The following is a 20,345-nucleotide window of genomic DNA, read 5'->3' as shown; positions in this document are numbered from 1 at the left end:
TTACTATGTTTTTTGTTCGGTCTTTACTCTCGATCACTTATCTGTGTTACTATATATGCAATGTAATGTTGGCTATACTTACATATAATATTATTCATTTGAATAATATTTAGACGGTTAATTTTCTTATATTAGATCTCGTTATTCATTTGGAACTTTTACTTTAACATAAAATTATTATGGATACATGTATATGTTATTGACAGATGCGTGTGATTAGGGATGACAATTAGACCTAAATCCAGTTGATATCTGCAAAAAAACCCTATAATAGATAGAATAAAAATCTGCATAATGGGTATTGGCACGGGAACATGTAATTACCCGCAAAATTAAACTGATATGGGTGCAGGTACGGGTACTATAGTACCCACCCCGCCTCGCACTTGCACTAATATAAATATATTATTTATTTATTTATTATATTAGTATTTAGTTTAATTAATTGTTTTCTTTTATGTTTTAACATCTATTAATATTATTGGACCACTGCAATATTTATAATTGAAAGATAAACGTTTGCAAACTTTTTAAGAATTTGATTATGATAAATAGATAAATAATTGTGATTTTATAACTAATAGTTATGTCTTATTAATTGTGACTTTATAATTATACTTACAATTTTGTATCAATTATCTCAAATAATATTATCGTATTACTTGCAACTTTATAAAATATTATTATATATGGACATTTAAATATGTATTGTAACGAGTGTTCATTTGAAATGTTTTGAGTTAAAAAATATTTTGGTTTATAATATTTTATGATTGGATTTAAGATATTTGAATAATTTTTAAATTTAATCACAAAAGTATCATTTATTTATCGATTTTTTTAGTTAAAGCGTGGATATGAGTATGGGCACTTCGGTACCCAGATGTACGAATATTAAAGTTGATACCCTAGAGAGTATGGGTACAAGTATGTGTATTTTTTTAAATCGCGAATACGAAGACGAATACTATAGTACTCTACCCAAATTTACCGATTGTCATCCCTACTATGCCCAAAGTCAACCCTAAGAAGAGGTAGAATCAAAAACAAAAACTAAACAACTTGTAGGTGGTAGAAATCAAGAGTTCATCTTTGGTCATTTTATATGCAAATTGTTTTATATTTATGAGTTAGTTCAATGATGAATTATTTAAAACACTAAAATTTTAGATAGTAAACTTAAAAGTAACATGTTATATCCATTATAGGCTAACTTCTACCTTAATATTACTTAAATTCAAAGAGATATATTAGTATTTTTTTTTTAATAAATAAAATTTAAACAATGTCGTAAAGACATTCATTAGCAAGAGCCATACTTTAATTAACTGTTCATGCAATAAATTATTTAGAACATTCAACTAAATACTTGTATTCATAAATTATTTTAGAGAATTTATTTAGTTAAATAAGATGAACATCACATATTTATTTCTATAAATACATTCACATTATTACTACTTAATTCATGAGATAAATTTAAACAAACTTGTTCGATCTAACTACATATTTTTTCTGGAATAACTCTTACAGATTGAGCCTTAGCTAATGTTATCCCAAAGTCATCATCCATATTCATATCATCTATTTTAAATCCATCTTCAAGTTTCCAGTTAAAGCAGTTGATTAATGAACCCAACATCAAATACAATGTCCTCACGGCTAGTGGCAAGCCAGGACAAATTCTTCTTCCAGCACCAAAGGGTATAAGTTCGAAATGATGACCTTTATAATCAATTTCTGATGTTAAAAATCTCTCTGGTGAAAACAAATTTGCATTTTCCCAAATACTTGAATTTCTACCCATAGCCCACACATTGACAAAAACTTGTGCATCTTTTGGGATTGTGTAACCACAAATTTCAACATTAGCATTGGCTTTTCGAGGGATTAAAAAAGGAACAGCAGGGTGCAAACGAAAAGTCTCTTTAATTACTGCTTGTAAATAAGGAAGCCTAGCAATATCTGATTCCTCTAATGCTTTGCCTTTTCCAATTATCTGTTCCAGTTCTTGTTTTGCTTTTGACATAGCCTTTTCGTTTTTAAGTAATTCTGCCATTGCCCATTCCAGTGTAGATGCAATTGTATCCGTTCCACCAACAAATAGAGTCTAGTAAATCAAAATAAACTTATTAATAATTATACACTATCTAAATCAACATAATTAACTTACTCTAAGAATATACTTTTGTGACAAAATTTAATAAAATGGCTGCCTCACATTTTTCTTTTGCATATACCTCACTTTTTATAAACTATTCAACAAACAGGATATATACAAGATGCACATGCACTGTTTCTGTTTAATCTATGAGCTTTCCTATTTAGTATGAGAGGAAGGGTGAAAAGGTATAAAGAAAACAAAATATAAAAATGTATGAGAGAAAGAAGTAGGATGATAAATATAAGCTGAAAGTTAAAAGAGTAAAACTCTGTTATCAACTTATTATCATGTGTTTGTCGAACATAACATGCAGCCGCAATGTTTTAGAGAAAAGAAAGAAAGTAGTATAAAGTACCAGACATAAATGTTGGATTTGGGTTAGGTTCATCGAGGTGTTATTTTGAGAAGAAATGTTGAGCAAGGTATTTAGCATGTCAGTGTTTGAATCAGAACCTTGTACTTCCCTCAGCTTCAACCGTTGATAAATCAAATCTTTAAAGATATCAATAATCTTTCCAGCATAAACAGCATTACGACTATAAATACCCTGTATATCAAGGTTAAACATCTTCAATACAGGAAAAAAGTCAACAATATTTGGGTTTCCACTTTCTTTCATTATATTCATAACAAGCTCCTTAAAATCTCCAACTGCATCATTAGAATGAACCAAATCTAAAGAGAAAATAGTATTTGACAACAAATTAATTGATGTCTTAAAAGCCAAATTTCCAATATCAACAGCTTCATTATTAAGGCTACTTTGATGAATATCATTGAGAATTTCTTCTAGTTTTTGTTTCCTAAGTTTTCTACTCTCATCAAGAGTCTTGTTAGAGAATAATTGATTGTTGCATATTTTTTTTAGTTCTCTCCAAAGAGGTGAAATAGGTAAAAATGTCATGCTATGTTTGTGATGATCATGAACTTCAATACTATTGGGAATTGCTCTGTCAGATAATAATTGATCATGGGTTTGGAGTATTTCTTTGGCCATGTTGGGTGATGAAATAACTATTGTTGTTATTTGGCCAAATTTTAGAGTCATTATTGGACCATAAGTTTCAGCTAAATTGGACAAAGATTGGTGTGGCTTTGTTCCTAATTCAAGGAGGTTTCCTATGAAAGGAAGAGGAGTTGGTCCTGGTGGAAGCTTTATTTTTGATTTTTTTGTAAATGTGAATTTTGAAAGAAGAAAATAGAGAGTTACTATTGATAGAAATATTAGAAGCATACAACTTAGGAAATATTCCATCTTTGTTTTTGTGGATATATTCAGAATATCACAATTTATAATGTGGATGTGTTGTTATAAATTATGAAGGGGAATTGCATGTATTTAAAATATGCATGGTAGTAACTTGTAACACTTGTGATTGATGTCACTGCCTTGATTTCTGGTCAAAGAAATTTTTTGGCAAGGGAACAAGACAAGTATGCAAAGAATACAACATAATTTGAATTATCCAGATAATATTCAAAACTTTTTTTTTCATATACATCGTTTTCTTTCCTTTTGACTGGATTTTCTCAAACTTTGTTTATTATATTGTTCATGTAGCAGATAAACTATGTTTTCTCAATGTGTCTCTTTTAATCCATCGTATGTTTTGACTTTTTTACTCAAAAAAATGTAAAAGAAGGGTATATTGTATTTGGTTATGTAGGACAAAGAAATGAGTTCATAGTTTATAAATTATATATTTTAATTGGTAACAATTATTTATGAGTTTATAATTTATAGTTTATAGAGTTTTTTGATTAGCTAGTTCAAGTAGTTTATTAACTTATAGTTTATTATTATTTTTTCTTCTAATTTTACTTTTATTATTATAATTAAAATAATTTTTTTTATCATGTATAATTTATTTATTATAATTTAAAATAAATAATTTTAGAAATTTAAATGAATAACTTATATAATTTAAATTTTAAAATAATTTTAATAATAATTCAAAGTAAATAATTTAAAATACTTTATTTATTATAATTCAAAGTAAATAATATGTTAGATTAATAAATAATTTATTAATTATAATTTTAAGTATTTATAAATAATTTAAAATAATTAATATGTTAAAGTAAATAGTTTATTTATTTTAATTTCAAATAAATAAAAAATATACTAGATTGATAAATTTAAAATTACTATATTTAAAATATATTAAACTTTACTTGATAAAATTTACTTTTAATTAAGTATCATTCTATATTAACAACATTTCAATTAATTTAATAACTATTAGTTATAAGATAGTTTTATCAAACATAGTCTAGTGCAATTCATCTCATTTGAAGGGTTTTATTAAATATTGTATTCAATCCTGTCAAAGTTATTTAGATTTGAATGACCAAATTATTATCTTTTACTTAATCTCACCCGAAAAGAACTTTCTCTCCTTTCAATTTGTTATCATATCCAAGCAAGTAGAAGCTTATCTTATTTCAGAAATTTTTTTTTCTATTTTTTTTCTTTAGGGTTAGAGTTGGATATTTCGTAAGAATTAAAACCATTTCATCATCATATGTATAAGCTTCATTATCTTCACCGCAAAAGCTTTGATTATTTCACAGATGTTGTTAATCCGGTCAATATTTTTGAAGCTTAAAATAACTTTGAATCACATCTGAAAATTATTAGTCTTTTTTTCTGAATAAAAATAGATACTCTTCTGTAAATGGCATCTACAATTTCTTTGTCAATATAACAATAAAATAATAATAGCATGCAGCAGAAAAATTCAAAACTAAAGCAGCGTCCATCATCTCCTACGTACCTCCAATTAATTTATTATGAAATATATATATCACATACTCCTTCCATTTTAAAATAAATAAATAAATATCATTTTTTAATTTTTGTAGTAATTTTAATTATTTTTTTTCAATTCCATTTTACATTTAATTATTACTATGGACATTATTCTATTTTCAAAGTAATTATTTTATTTTATTTTTATGATGATGAAAAATCAACCAAAATTTAATAATAATAATTTTGTAAAATAACTATTATATTTTTTTTGAAAGTATTGTATTTTTAGTACTATTATATGTAAAAAATCTTAAACAATGTTATTTTAAAATTGAGAGAGAATAATATTTTATTGTACAATGTTTCATTTAATGAACTGTGTCGAGAATCATTTAATTTGTAAGAGCCATTATAGTCAACAACACAATATTCATACAAGTGACACCACCTGTATTTCTTCTCTTCTACTGTCACCTTGACTATATAGACAGTTTCATCACATTATTTAATAATCTAATCCTATTAATGACTATGTTAGCTTCTATGGGACACACATCAGGTTTAGGTTTTAGACGTTATTATTTGTGCTTATTTGCTGCTAATATTATTTTTGATATTGTTAGGGGAATAATTTATAGTATGTTGATATTTTATTTTTAACTTATTTTTTAATTATTTGCAATACTTATTGAAATACAATAAAATTAATATTTTATGTATTTTTATTAAATATTAATATTTTTTAGTCTCAACTCATCAATTAAATGATTTTAGATTTGTACAAAATTTTATATGATATATATAATTTAAACTTTCAATCAAATGAAATTTATAAAATTTATATTTTTTAAATGTTATAGAATAGTGTAACATTGATCTCATGGAAGAGGCTTGTCTCCTACAATATTATTTTGACAAATTGTCTCCTACAATATGAATTACCAAAGTTTGATTATCAATTGAGATGTGTGTCTATTTTAGTGTTTGACAATGTCTAGAACATAATTAATGATCTAGTGGAGTGAGTTTGTGCAAAACAAAAATAAAATAAAATTAATAGGTAAAAAAAGAATATGCTTATTAGTTGTAATAATAATAATATTTTAAATTTGATATAGAATATTTTTAAAAATTATTATTATTTTAATTGATATAGAATAACCATAACTAACATGTTTTGTTGTGAACATAAAGTGAACATGTTAACATAACTATAATAATATTTAAAATTTATGATTTAATCATTTAGAATAAATTATTACATTATTCTTATATAATTTTTTCAATCAAATAATATATATATATATAATTTACATTTACATCAAATGTTTAATATCTTTATAATTTAATTTTAAAGTATAATTTAAATATGAATAATAAAAGATTGTCATAGATATACAAATACATTTTTATGTAAAATATTAATTTCGCATGTATTATATTATTAATCATTTATTTTTATCCGGTTATTAATATATTTTGATGTAAAATATTCTATTTATATTTTCAATATATTTTTAAATAAAAATATAATAAATCTTCATGAGATGTCAATTTGTTAATAAGAGTTTGATTTTGTAAATTCAAGGAAGACATCAACTTAAATATTCATTTTGTCGCTATAAATATGAGTTACTTTAAATTTTGTTCTTGCAAATTCTTTTCAGTTTTACATCCTTGCAAAATACAAAATTGGTCCAAATATGAGAACTCCAGATATAGGACATTGTGGAATACATTGAAGAATCCAACACTTGTAAATGACCCTAAAGTATTGTTGGAAGCCTGGAATGATGAATTGTAGGTGCACCTCGACAACAAAATATTTAACTATATATAGGACATTTTTTTAAATTATAGAAAAATCTATTAGAGAAAATAGCAATATCCATCGTGCAATAATGTCTGAAAATTCTTGTAGTATTAGATACCGGATAGTCAAAACAATTAAAATATGTGAGAGATGAAAAACTTATCTGAAAAGAAAATAAATCACCGAAAAACAAAGACAGTAATTTTGATGTAATTTTGAAAATTTGGCTAATTTCAAATTTTATAATTTTATTTAAGATTAACCAATGTATCTATTGCACGGTTGTGGCACAAATTGTTGTTGAGATTAATATTGTGAATTGTATTTAAAATTTATTTTATAATTGATCATAGTTAATATTAACATGTACATTCAAATATATATATAAAACCCAAAACCTCTCCTTAAAATAGTGCAATATGATGCTAACATAATTGTACGGTTGAACACCTAAGTATTTGCACATTTATGCTAATTTTTTTTTACTCAAAACACATATACACAGCCTAAGAAAATGAATTGGCGAAACTTGCAAAAATCTATGAAGAATAATTTCTTACAGCAGACAAAAATCGGAAGCCGTTTATTGCTTTCACATACATCGACATTCTACAATATTAGTTTCTACCGCGTGCCATACGAGATATATTATTTTTAAAATAATTTTATTCAAATTAATTAAAAAAATATTAATTATAGTCATTTGATTCATGTAGTATATAGTCTAAGTGAAAATTATCAACTGTGTTTTAGGTTATTGTGTATTATATGTAATTTTGATAAAATAGTTTTTTTAATAAATTTATTTTATGCATTATTTTTGCAGTCATATTATAATATCGTCATTCACATTATATTTTTGTGTAATGATATGTACATAAATTAATCTATTTGATTATATATTGTAGTATTTATAATTTTATATTTTAAAGGAGGAGATAAATATTATTAAAAAAAGAGAATTGAAACAAACTAAAACCGTATTTGAAAATTTAGTTTATGATTTCAATAAAAAATATTTAAATAAATAAATTTAAATTTTTTTAATGATAAATAATGTCATTATTTCTTAAATTAATAACAATTCATGCAATTTTTATGTGAATTTTAAACACATGAAAAATTTAAATAAGATAATATCTCATGTTTTGAATTTATTATTGTCACAAAATTCCCTCCACCAAAATTCTTATTTTTTAGTGACAAATATTTCACGCGTATACTTCTTACAATAAACTTAATTGCATATATTCCAATTATTTTAATTTTTATTTGAAAGATATAAAAAATACAAATTTGGTCAATTAAATAGTGGCAAATATTTTTTTCTATTTATGAATTGTATGCTTCGACTATTTTTATGTAATTCATTTGCAAAAAAATAACATGAATTTTAACGTATAAAAAAATTATAGTCCATATATTATATGGATTCATTTTTATGACAATAAAATTAAAATTAAAATTAAAATATTAATTTTAACTAATTCTTTAGTTAAAAATATTTATCTATGTTTATAATAATATAAAAAAGATTAAATTTAACAAGTTGATTGATGAAAAATATTTATCTCGTATATGAATTCTGAGTTATGAATTGTGAAAAATTATAGTCGTATATTATAACTGTTCACATTTTTATATTGCCGATATTAATAAAAAGTTTATTCTAATTATTTTTTCAGTGAAAAGTATTTGTCCTTATATAGTGAGATGCAATAAAAATTATATTTATCCCTTGAAATTAAAGAGGCTAATAAAAATTAGGTTAAATATCACTTGTGGTCCCTTAACTTAATTTCAGTTAACGTTTTAGTCCTTTATCTTTTTTTTCTTCCCAATTTAGTCATTTATTCCTAAAAATATCAAATAAAGTATGAAAATATGAGTTTATTTGAAGATTTGCGTTACAAATTTGATGAAATTTGTATTATATTGAAGAATATAATTAATTTTATGAGTTTTGTTTGAATCTTTTTTTTGAATTTTTGTATAAAAAAGGATAACATTGTTGAAATTTTAAAACATAAAATATCAAATTGTCACTTAAAATTAAAATAAATGACCTAGTCGGATAAAAAAGAAAAGATAAATGACTAAAACGTTACCTGAAATTAAGTTAAGGAACACAATATAATTTAGCCTAAAAATTATTTTGAATAGGATCGTCATTAACCTCCATTAATACGAAGACCAGCTGTAAACACATGTGTATGATAAAATTGCAAAAAGGGAGTCCCCAATTGCTTTTTTACTAAAAGTCACGATAAAAAAGAAAAAAAAAGTAAAAAATGAATACAATTACAATATAAGGTTTAACTTTTAATAGTAAATAATAAAAATAGAACTTTTGGTCAATAGTTAGTTTTCCAGAATTTTTACTACTTGAGTTAGAAATCATACGCTCTTTCATAGTTTCACTTTTAGAATCCTGCAAGAATATATGTTATAAAGTTATGTTAAATTGTAATAATATTTAACAAACAAAGGACAAATCTTCGATGTATCAGGACAAATAAAGTTTATTTTTAATTTTTTTTAATTTTATAATAATGAGTCCCTCAATGACAATAATCATTAAAAAAGAGGTTCTAAAAATAGCATATGAAAACAAAATTAGAAAGGTCAAAATCCAAAAAGATATCGACAAAAGGACAATTTGAATGCGATATAGAAGTAAAATGAAGAAGAAGTACCACACATTTAGAGGATTTATGAGACGTTTTGGGTGTATTTACAAGAAAATTTATTGGAAAATAAGAAGAATCAATTTGCAGTTGATTATGTTAATCCATAACAAAACAAAACCTCAAACCAATACAATATTATCCTTCAATAATTACTATCTTTTAATAAACTTTAATAAAAAATATCTTCATTTTTAAATTTCAAAGCAAATTTAATTTTTTTATACTATTCTTCAATAATTATTATAAACATAACTTACAAAATATTATTATATTTTATATCAATAATATTAAAAAATTAATTAATAATTAAGATGAATAATTTTAATAAAATAAATTATTTTTTCATTTTAACTATTATATTTTTTTAATACATTTGCTAAAATATTAAACGAAATTTATTATGACACGGTCGAAGCGGTATACATAGTTTGTTTTTTAAGAATTAAAAAAAGCTCATTCATACCAAGATAAAGACATGAGATATGCCTACATCAGTTTTAGAGTTATTTTATTCATGGCAAAAATCTGTTTGTCTGCCATACATAATTACTCTATTAGCACTCTTTTATAACATTGAATCAGTACATTTTTTTCTACATATTTAGCGGGTGTGCAAACAATTACAATAAACAAAGGAGCATATGGAAAAATGACAAATGTTGTATAATATGTAGATGAGTTATCTTTTTTCAATATAGTTGTGCATGGAAAAATGAACGGCAGCCAAAAGAATGGGTAACAATAAATGCAATGGTTAAAAGAATTATTTTTTATTTTTGTTACTACAAAAGATGCTTTATATTCTAGTACTTATTTCGTCCCAATTTTTATTATGATCTTTAAAATTTTAAAAAAATATATTAACTAAATTTTATTTTTATTTAAAAATAAAAAAATATTGAATTAATCTAAATTTATTATTTTTTAATAAGTGTGTCAGAGTTTAAAAAATTAAAATTCAAAGACAAAAGAGAAATATGTACTAAAGTAAATACATTTTTTATTGTTGTTATTATCGATTTCCTTCCCAAGGAAATGTGCTAAATGTGCAGTTTCATTTCTTATTTATAAATAAGAATTGCGGGCACTTTTAGACTATACATAAATTATTGACATTAGTTAGCAAGATCCATAATTTAATTGATTTAAAGCATTGTACGAAACACATGTATTCATAAATTAATTCGGAGACTTTATTTAATTAAGATGAACATGAAACATTTATGTATATGATACATAGATTAATCACATTATTATAAACTTATTTCATGAGATACAAATTTAAACAAACTTGTACTAACTACATATTTTTTCTGGAATAACTCTTACTGACTGGGCCTTAGCTAATGTCATCCCAAAGTGTTCATCCATATTCATATCATCTATTTTAAATCCATCTTCAAGTTTCCAGTTAAAGCAGTTGATTAATGAACCCAACATCAAATACAATGTCCTCACGGCTAGTGGCAAGCCAGGACAAATTCTTCTTCCAGCACCAAAGGGTATAAGTTCGAAATGATGACCTTTATAATCAATTTCTGATGTTAAAAATCTCTCTGGTGAAAACAAATTTGCATTTTCCCAAATACTTGAATTTCTACCCATAGCCCACACATTGACAAAAACTTGTGCATCTTTTGGGATTGTGTAACCACAAATTTCAACATTAGCATTGGCTTTTCGAGGGATTAAAAAAGGAACAGCAGGGTGCAAACGAAAAGTCTCTTTAATTACTGCTTGTAAATAAGGAAGCCTAGCAATATCTGATTCCTCTAATGCTTTGCCTTTTCCAATTATCTGTTCAAGTTCTTGTTTTGCTTTTGACATAACTTTTTCATTTTTAAGTAATTCTGCCATTGCCCATTCTAGTGTAGATGCAATTGTATCCGTTCCACCAACAAATAGAGTCTAGTAAATCACAGTTAAACAATATCTAAATCAACATAATATAAAAAAATATTGATTACTTTTTTATTATTTGTATGAAAATGTATTTAATTGTTAAAAATAGAAACGAGAGGAAAGTGTCGTGTAACTACATTAAGAGTTATATTCTTCTTTAATAAGAGACATGATAGAAATAGAGTACTATCTTATCATCTCTTAATTTTTTGTTTAATGAATTAATATAAAATGAAAAGTTTATTTCATAAATTATTATATTTTGTCTCTGTAGTTAAATTTTTTACCTAAATATGAGATGAATTATATAACAGCTGCATGTGATAAGAACAATAACTTCCTGAGTTACCCTTCTAATAAAATATAAAAAGAAAAAATAGAATTTGATGTTAAACTTAAAAATCAATATTAATAATTAATTTAAAAAATATGTATGATTTTATAACAAGAGTAGTTTTGTCATTTTATATAATCTATAATAAATTATTATTCAAATTTTTAAAAATTAAATGAAATTTTTAAAATAAATATAAATTAACTATAGGGTTAGTTTTTTCATTTACATAATATATATATATATATATATATATATATATAATATATATATATATATATATATATATATAATTTATCTAACAAATAAAATAGAATTATTTGGTGACTCATAATTTTTTTTTAAATTGAAAATTTTCATTTAATTAGTAGTATTAATGGATGTATTTAAATACAAATTATTCTATTATTATTATTTAATTTTTTAGTATGTTTTGTTAATTTATAATATTTAAAAGTATTAAAAGTTAATTTTTTAAAAAATACTATATATATTATGGATGTATATAATATAGACCTCACACAAAATAGTTCAAGAGTAGATCTTACTATTTTTAGTAATTAATGAATTTTATAATTATGAAAAATGGAAAGTAAATATAATATATTTTTTAAAATTTACTAAAAGTAACAAGATCTACTATTTGATTAGTACCATATTAATTAAACACTCCGTATATTATATTATATCATGTTATTCTTAAATGTGTTCGATTACAAGACACAATAAAATGTTCATATATACAGGTATGCATCAATTAATTATAAGATTTGCAGCAAGACTCTTAAGGAAAAAAAAGAAGAAGAAAGAAGTAGAAATTACCAGACATAAATGTAGGATCTGGGTTCTGCTCATCTCTTGATTGTTATTTTGAGAAATGTTGAGCAAGGTATTTAGCATGTCAGTGTTTGAGTCAGAACCTTCTACTTTCCTCATCTTCAACCGTTGATCAACCAAATCTTTAAAGATATCCATAATCTTCCCAGCATAAATACTATTACGATGATGAATACCTTGTATGTCAAGGTTAAACTTCTTCAATATAGGAAAAAAGTCAACCACATTTGGTTTTCCACTTTCTTTCATTATATTCATAACAATCTCTTTAAAATCTCCAACTGCATCATCTGAATGAACCAAATCCAAAGAGAAAATAGTGTTTGACAAAAAATTAATTGATGTTTTAAAAGCCAATTTTCCAATATCAACAGCTTCATTAACAAGGCTACTTTGATGAATATCATTGAGAATTTCTTGTAATTTTTGTTGCCTAAGTTTTCCACTTTCATCAAGAGTCTTGTTAGAGAATAATTGATTGTTGGATATTTTTCTTAGTTCTCTCCAAAGAGGTGAAATTGGTAAGAATGCCATGCTATGTTTGTGGTGATCATGAACTTCAGTAACATGTGGAACAGCTTTGTTTGATAAAAATTGATCATGTGTTTGGAGTATTTCTTTGGCCATGTTGGGTGATGAAACAACTATGGTTGTTACTTGGCCAAATTTAAGACTCATTATTGGACCATAACTTTCAGCTAGATTGGACAAAGATTGGTGTGGCTTTTGTCCTAATTCAAGGAGGTTTCCTATGAAGGGAAGAGGTCTAGGTCCTGGTGGAAGCTTTATTTTTGATTTTTTTGTGAATGTGAATTTTGAAAGAAGAAAATAGAGAGTTAATATTGGTAGAAATATTAGAAGCATACAACTTAGGAAATATTCCATTTTGAAAGCTTTTGTGGATCAATAGTTATAATTCTGTTTATGCATTTGAAGGGTTGTTTTTGCATGTATTTAAAGTATGGTAGTAACTTGTAACCCGAGATTGCTGTCACTGTCTTGATTTTTGGTCAAAGACAATTATGTAAAGAATACAACAAAATTTAAATTATCCTTTTAATATTCAAAACGATTTTTCTTATTCATTTTTTTCTTCTTTTGACTTGGATTTTCTTATTCTTGTTTATTACATTTTCAAGTTCCATACAAATAATGTTTTCACAACGTGTCCCTTTTAATCCATCATCTGTTTTGACTTTTTACTCAAAAAAATGTTAATAAAGAAGGTGATTATGTATGTTTAGTAGGACTAGGACTATTCATCTCGATCATATGAAGGATTTGATTAAATATTGTATTCATTCTTGTTCAAAACCTATTTCATAAACTCATTGGGATATGAGTTTAGCATGAGAACTCATTCATGAAAGCTTTGATTATTTCGCATTATCTGGTCAACATTTGAAAGCTGAAAAATATAGTACGAAGTGTAGAATCACAGAAGAAGGAAAAATATATTAATAGCAGCGGGAAAATTCAAGTTACAGACATTTCATGTGTAAATGGAATGCATCCACAATTTCTTTTCTTAATATATTAATAGCAGCAGGAAAATCCAAAACTCCACTTGAAAACAGCTTGTCAGCGTTCATCCCACATGTTTATTTTCATTTTTTTTTTCTTGTTTCTAAAAAATTTAGTTATTATTATTTTAAATGCACCTGCAATGCGCAGCGACATGTGACATGTGACATGAGATATATATATATATATAGATCAGTTACTACGATCTCTTATATTAATTCAGTTGAAAAAGAAAAGTACATATCGATCAAAACACATGAATGATGATTAAGGATATAATAAAAAACGTAGTTAAAAATTAATTAATTTTGTAAAATAATAATAGAAATATGACACAAATATTTATAAAAAATGACGTATAAAATGGGATAAAGAGAGTAGTTAATAGCAAAAATGTAAGATAATTAAAATTGAAGTGTTTTGATAAATTTACAAGACCACTAATAAGTTTATATATTTATAAATTAAATAAAAAATTAATATTAACAAAAATCAATATAATAAAAAATTTCAGGGTTTAAGTGTTGCAATAAATATAGCATCATACAAATTTCAATTTTTTAAAAAAGTTGTCATCAATATTAAATATTTTCTTTTGGGATTAGATCTTCTTTTCTTAAAAAAAAAATATGAATGAATGGCATCAATATGCATTTTATTATGACATGAATCAAAATTCAAACTTCTTAATGAATAGGAATAACTTTGATTTTCTTTGGTCCTAAAAATTGATTTTCTAAAACTATAAAAAATACTCCAGCAGTTGAATTTCTTTGGCGCAAGAAAAGTATTCTAAAGTTTTTTTTTACTAAAATAAACAATATTTATTGATTTAAATTATATAATATATCAAGACAATACAAAATCAATTTTACTACAAATAAAAAAGATGAATCAACAAACAAAATAAATGTTAGAAATATCTCCGTCTCTATAGATTGACGACGGTAAAATTATTGATTGAAATATACAATAAATCTAAACTATTCTATAAATCTAAACTAAAATGAACATTACACTCAAATGAAAAAATAAAAAAACGTGGCAACTAGAAGATGTGATTACATTGATTGTGCTATAAGTTTGAGGATACGAGAATAATATACTTAAATAAGATTTTATTTTATATTTAAGATTTAAATATATTTAAAAAATTTATTAAAAAAAATATATTTAAAATTTAGAATAAGATATTCTAAGTTATATAACTTATATTTTTGTTTATAATACGATTAAAATTCTTTCTTTATTTTAGAGATAGAATATGTTTTGTATGTTACAATGTAGTTCTAGATGAATAAAAATTTAAGATTAACATAATTTTTTCTCATATTTTTTTATATACAAAATATATCAATATAATTCCGATTCTATAAATAAATAAAAAATTCAATTCATTCTCAAACAAAATTTGGTTACAACCTCATACGTGCTCTTCTTTTTTACATTTGGTATCTAAAGCCAACAACAATGATACATAGATTCACATAATTTTCTTATGACTCATTCATGCCTCATTTTTTTCTATCTCTCTCTCTTTCTATTATATCATCTATTTTTTCTCTCTCAAGTGGTTGACGGAGTGCACCCTGTCTACCAATTATTTTCCTAAAGCCAATGTCCAAAATCATGAAAACAAAAAAACATTAGCTTGATCATATAATACGTATTATGTTGTATATATCTATTCTATTCTATACACCATGTATTGGTGTGTCTGGCATATTAGAGTAATAATCAGAAACCTCCATTACCAATGGATGAATATCTGTTTTAGGATCATATTGCTGAAAAACAACAACTGATGCAAATGTAGAGAACTCAGAAGTAGCCAAATAGCTTCCAACAGGACCAAGCTCAGCACAATCACTTCTATCAAGCAAAGGTGCCACTGGTGGCATTCTACCTACCAAAATTAGATTGCTTTTATTCCTTTCCCTCAATACATTTATAACATCTTCTTTATTTTCCACCAACCTTTCCTCATACATCATTGACTCTTCCTTCTTACAACACACACTTAAAAACTCTGACCAAAATTGATCATCCTCTTGTTTATCTTCATCATGTGTGCTACCATCAGCCACTTTTATTACTTTCCTATCTTTGTTGGCTGAAACACCAATTAAATTAGCACCAAATGCTAATGTTATACCTGGTGGAGTAATAAACTTGATAACAGTGAGTAAAATCCCAGGGTGTTCAGCCATTCTCATACCATAAGCTAGCGCTTCACGATCGTCGCATCCTCCAAAGAAAGCTACAACAACATTGTAGGAAACATCACTAGCATGGACTTGACTAGTCCCTCCAAGGCCACGGTCGACTAAAATTCCGACCGAGCAAGGAGCGTGACTAAGAACAAGTCCATTCATTACGCGAAACGAGTGTCCTAATGATTCCATAGTTCCATCGACACGCTGGTGTTTGTCGAATGGAAGTAGAATCATGGCTACTCGCTTTTGGTGTGCACTAGAACAAATGTCTTCATGAATGTTGTTGAGAGATGAAATTGCTGTCATTGGACGAAGATTGACACTGCTTAAATGTCCATAAGCTTGAAATGCAATTACCATTTTGTCTTTATTGTCATTTTGTAATTTGTTCCAAAATGGCAGGCCATTGTTACGTGCCTTATGAACCATTGTGATGGCTGAAGGTCTTTCTGAGAGTTCCATTAAGTGCATTGCATAAATGCACAACTTTCCTCGCTTTCGCGTTCCTCGCGACGACTCTATTAGATTGATTAAGGTAGGAATGTTGCAGGTACTATGGAAGCAAGCTAGTACTCTAAGCTCTGTGTCTGGATCTTTACGTTGAATTGTTTTGTGCATGTAAGGTGATCCCTTCCTAGCTGGTTTATACACTGCCATCACTATTGGTGTGGTGATGAATGTGGTGAACAATGCCATCAAAACACATATTGCAAATGCTTGATCATTTAGTACCTACACTTTTCACAACAAGTTAATATGGTTTAATATTATTGATGTTATATTTAGCTTTATAAAAGAGATACGCAATGACATACCTTGCGATCCTTGCCAATGTTGAGAACAATGAGCTCCACCAAGCCCTTGGTATTCATGAGAAATCCAATGGTCAAGGCATCTCTAAAAGGAACCTTACACAACAAAGACACAACCAAAGTACCAACAATTTTTCCAAAGCAAGCAGTGAATATAACAAGGACTAATAATCCCCAAGAAAGTGCACCACTTATAGTTGCCACATTAGTCTTCAATCCACTAGACACAAAATAAAGTGGCAACAAAAGACTCATAACAAGATCCTCTATCTTCTCAGTCAAAACACCAGCAAAAGGACCATCTTTAGGCACAACAACGCCAGCTACAAAAGCTCCAAACAATGCATGAATACCAATAGTATCAGTTAAAAAGCTACAAGCCAAAACAAGTGACAAAGTAACACATATGTAGATTTCCTTTATAGGTTCACCCTCAGGGGAACGCTTAGCCATCCATGCAACTAAAGGCTTAATTACCAAAACAGCAAAGATGATAAAACCAGCACCACAAAGTAAAACCCACAAAGAAACAAGTGGTGAAGAGTTTGAACCAGAGAGAGCAATTGCAAGAGCAAGAAGTATCCATGCTGCAATATCATTGACAGCAGCAGCTGACATAGCTATACGACCGACTTCGGTGGTGAGGAGTTTGAGCTCAGCTAGGATTCTAGCAAGGACAGGAAATGCAGTGATTGAAAGAGAAACACCCATGAAGACAAGGAAGGAAGTTGGATCAACATCTTTGGATATAGTTGAACGTAGAACAAGTGAAGTGCCTATGCCAAGTACAAATGGGAGTGTGATACCAGCAACAGCTATGCATAAAGCTTTAGGACCTGTTCTGCGTATAGAACGCATGTCAAGCTCAAGACCTACTAGGAATAAGAAGAATAGAAGCCCAACGTTGGCTAGTGTTTCCAGAACAGTTAAGCTTCTTGCGGGGAAAAATGTTTCTAGGAATTTTTTGCTCCTCCCTATTGCAGATGGTCCTAGTAATATTCCTCCCTGCATTTTTAATATTAATAGTTAATATCATCATTTCTGGATAATTTTACTTTCACACGACTGAATGCAAAAATAGTGATGCATTGTTTCATTACGTAATCTCAATGGAGAAAATTAATTTTATTTTTCTTCTTACCGCTCCATATTTCTAGAGATAAAGTATTATGATAATTTGAAATTCGATTAGAAAGTAAATAAAATTTTGTCGTTTAAACTTGATACTCTTTATTGTTTCAACTTTTGTTGAAATTCACTAATCAGATGACTTCACTTTCATACACATGCATAATAATGCATACATGTGAGCATCAACAAATCGTATGTAACAAACATGAGTGGATCCACTATGAAGCCAATGGGGACTCTTGGCCACACAAGAAAATAAAAAATCAATTTAACAATACTATTATTTTTATTAAGCCTCATAAAACCTTCTAGTTTTCAAAAACATATTATGTATACAATGATACATTTACTTTTAAAGTTAAGTTTTAATTATGTATGTGACAACTATAACTATTGAAAAATGTGTCTGTACCATTAATTTTGTGAAAAATTGAATGTCCAATGTATAATTGGTTAAATGATTTGTTATATATATATAAGGAGTGACATATTTAATAATGTTGATAATGAAAAAATTAATGAACATTTTCGGCATATGAAACTTGTAGATAAAAATTGTAATTTGTAGAAATTTTTATATGTTTTAAATTTGTTAATCATTATAATTATGTATTTTGTAAAAGTTAATAATGTTTTTCTTTGGTTTAAATATATAGACTATTTTGTCGCCCCCATTGAAGGAAATTTCTAAATCGGCCATTGGTAACAAATGAACTATTACTTATCTGATTGAGATTATTTACTTTATTCTTTGAGATGAATTGATCACATAGGTGAATAAATGAAAAGAAAAAAAAAAACATCTTTAAAAGTAATACATGAAGTATTCGTTTAAGGAAAAAAAAAAAGAAATGAAAGCAATTAATGATAAGAATGTGCTTACAATGACTTCTGCAATAACTCGAGGTTGTCTAAGAGGCTTGCAAAGAAATGCAATGAATCTTGTAAAAGCCACCACCAAAATTATCTGTACAATTAACAGGGGAAGTGCATAATCCATGGGGTTTTCATGTTGAAATGCCCCATTGGACGTGGCCTTCATTGGTGGTGGACATGTTGAATCATGGGTAGCCATTTCAATTGATGAATGTAGACTATTGAACACCAAGATTCGTTTGTATATACAATGAGATCTTTCTTATTCTTTCATCTGTTATGTAAGTGAAATGAAATATTTGTCACATAGAAAAGGGAGGAAAAAAGAACAGAGAAAACATAGTTTCCAAATATGGTAGCTGAAATAGAGAAATAAGTGAGAGAAGGAAATGCATTACTAATGTGATGATTATTTGTGAACACACACTAACGCAAATTCTGCTAGATTGTGATTGGTGAAAGGTAAGGAAACTTTGAGTTTACTCCCATCCCATGCTATATATAGTGTATTGTTGTTTGTTAGTGGAGTGTGACACGAGCGCTATGTCTTTTGTTCAAATATATAAATGGCAAATATTTGTTTATATTTGTAAATCCAAAATAAATTATTTGACTTATACTCATTAAAAATTTGGTTGTTTTAAAAATTGAACCGAATCTAATTTGGTGCACTTAATATACTATAAGAAGACTTGTTCCAAAATTAAATTAATCAAGAGAATATATAATATATAATCAAAATAACACATTTAAACACGTTTTTAAATTTTGATACCTTTATAATTATTATCACGATCACTCACATTTAAAGATTATGTTTCAGTTTGACAAAAATAATAGACATCATCAGACTCGGTCTAATAAATTGGGAGGCCTAAAGTTGAAGTTAAAAATAAGTTTTCTTTTTTTTTTTTTTTTTTTTTTTTTTTATAAAAATGAAATACTTTTAAATGTAATATAATAATATAAATTAAAATTATGGATTTTACAAAATAAATCAAAAACTTATTGGTCATTCGTATATATCATAAATAAGATTTTATGTAAACATCGTTTATAATTTTTAAAATATTCAATAAAAACAATTTTTTATTGTCCATTGAAATTTTAATGCATATCTTTTGAATTGTAAAAAACATAAAAACAGTGATATAGTTTGGTGTTAAACCATGAACAAAATAATTAAAGTCTTAAACTTTATCAATATATAAATGTAAGTAAATTTATAACATAATTAATAAAATTATAAACTATTTAGTTTTAATTTTTTGACGTCTTAAAAATATTTTTA

General features: G+C 26.2%; 3 protein-coding genes across 3 annotated transcripts; all 3 read right to left on the bottom strand.

Annotated features, from left to right (window-relative positions):
• Positions 1–1,356: 1,356 nt before the first annotated feature.
• On the bottom strand, positions 1,357–3,471 carry LOC101514489 (geraniol 8-hydroxylase-like). Its single transcript, XM_027335581.2, has 2 exons — positions 2,520–3,471; positions 1,357–2,110 (listed from the first exon to the last, which is right to left on the bottom strand). The coding sequence occupies exons 1-2, from the start codon at positions 3,417–3,419 to the stop codon at positions 1,499–1,501; spliced, it is 1,512 nt and encodes a 503-aa protein (XP_027191382.1). The 5' UTR covers positions 3,420–3,471; the 3' UTR covers positions 1,357–1,498.
• Positions 3,472–10,591: 7,120 nt separating this feature from the next.
• LOC101514168 (geraniol 8-hydroxylase-like) lies at positions 10,592–13,429 on the bottom strand. Its single transcript, XM_004505535.4, has 2 exons — positions 12,481–13,429; positions 10,592–11,330 (listed from the first exon to the last, which is right to left on the bottom strand). Exons 1-2 carry the CDS (start codon positions 13,378–13,380, stop codon positions 10,719–10,721), a joined length of 1,512 nt encoding a protein of 503 aa, XP_004505592.1. The 5' UTR covers positions 13,381–13,429; the 3' UTR covers positions 10,592–10,718.
• A 1,967-nt stretch (positions 13,430–15,396) lies between these two features.
• Positions 15,397–19,490, bottom strand: LOC101513823 (cation/H(+) antiporter 19-like). The gene is made up of 3 exons (XM_004505534.4): positions 19,062–19,490; positions 17,051–18,052; positions 15,397–16,967 (listed from the first exon to the last, which is right to left on the bottom strand). Exons 1-3 carry the CDS (start codon positions 19,251–19,253, stop codon positions 15,714–15,716), a joined length of 2,448 nt encoding a protein of 815 aa, XP_004505591.1. The 5' UTR covers positions 19,254–19,490; the 3' UTR covers positions 15,397–15,713.
• Positions 19,491–20,345: the final 855 nt, after the last annotated feature.

The sequence above is a fragment of the Cicer arietinum genome, chromosome 6, assembly GCF_000331145.2.
Source record: "Cicer arietinum cultivar CDC Frontier isolate Library 1 chromosome 6, Cicar.CDCFrontier_v2.0, whole genome shotgun sequence".
Lineage (NCBI taxonomy): Eukaryota > Viridiplantae > Streptophyta > Magnoliopsida > Fabales > Fabaceae > Cicer > Cicer arietinum.
This window is presented reverse-complemented; position numbering and strand designations above follow the sequence as displayed.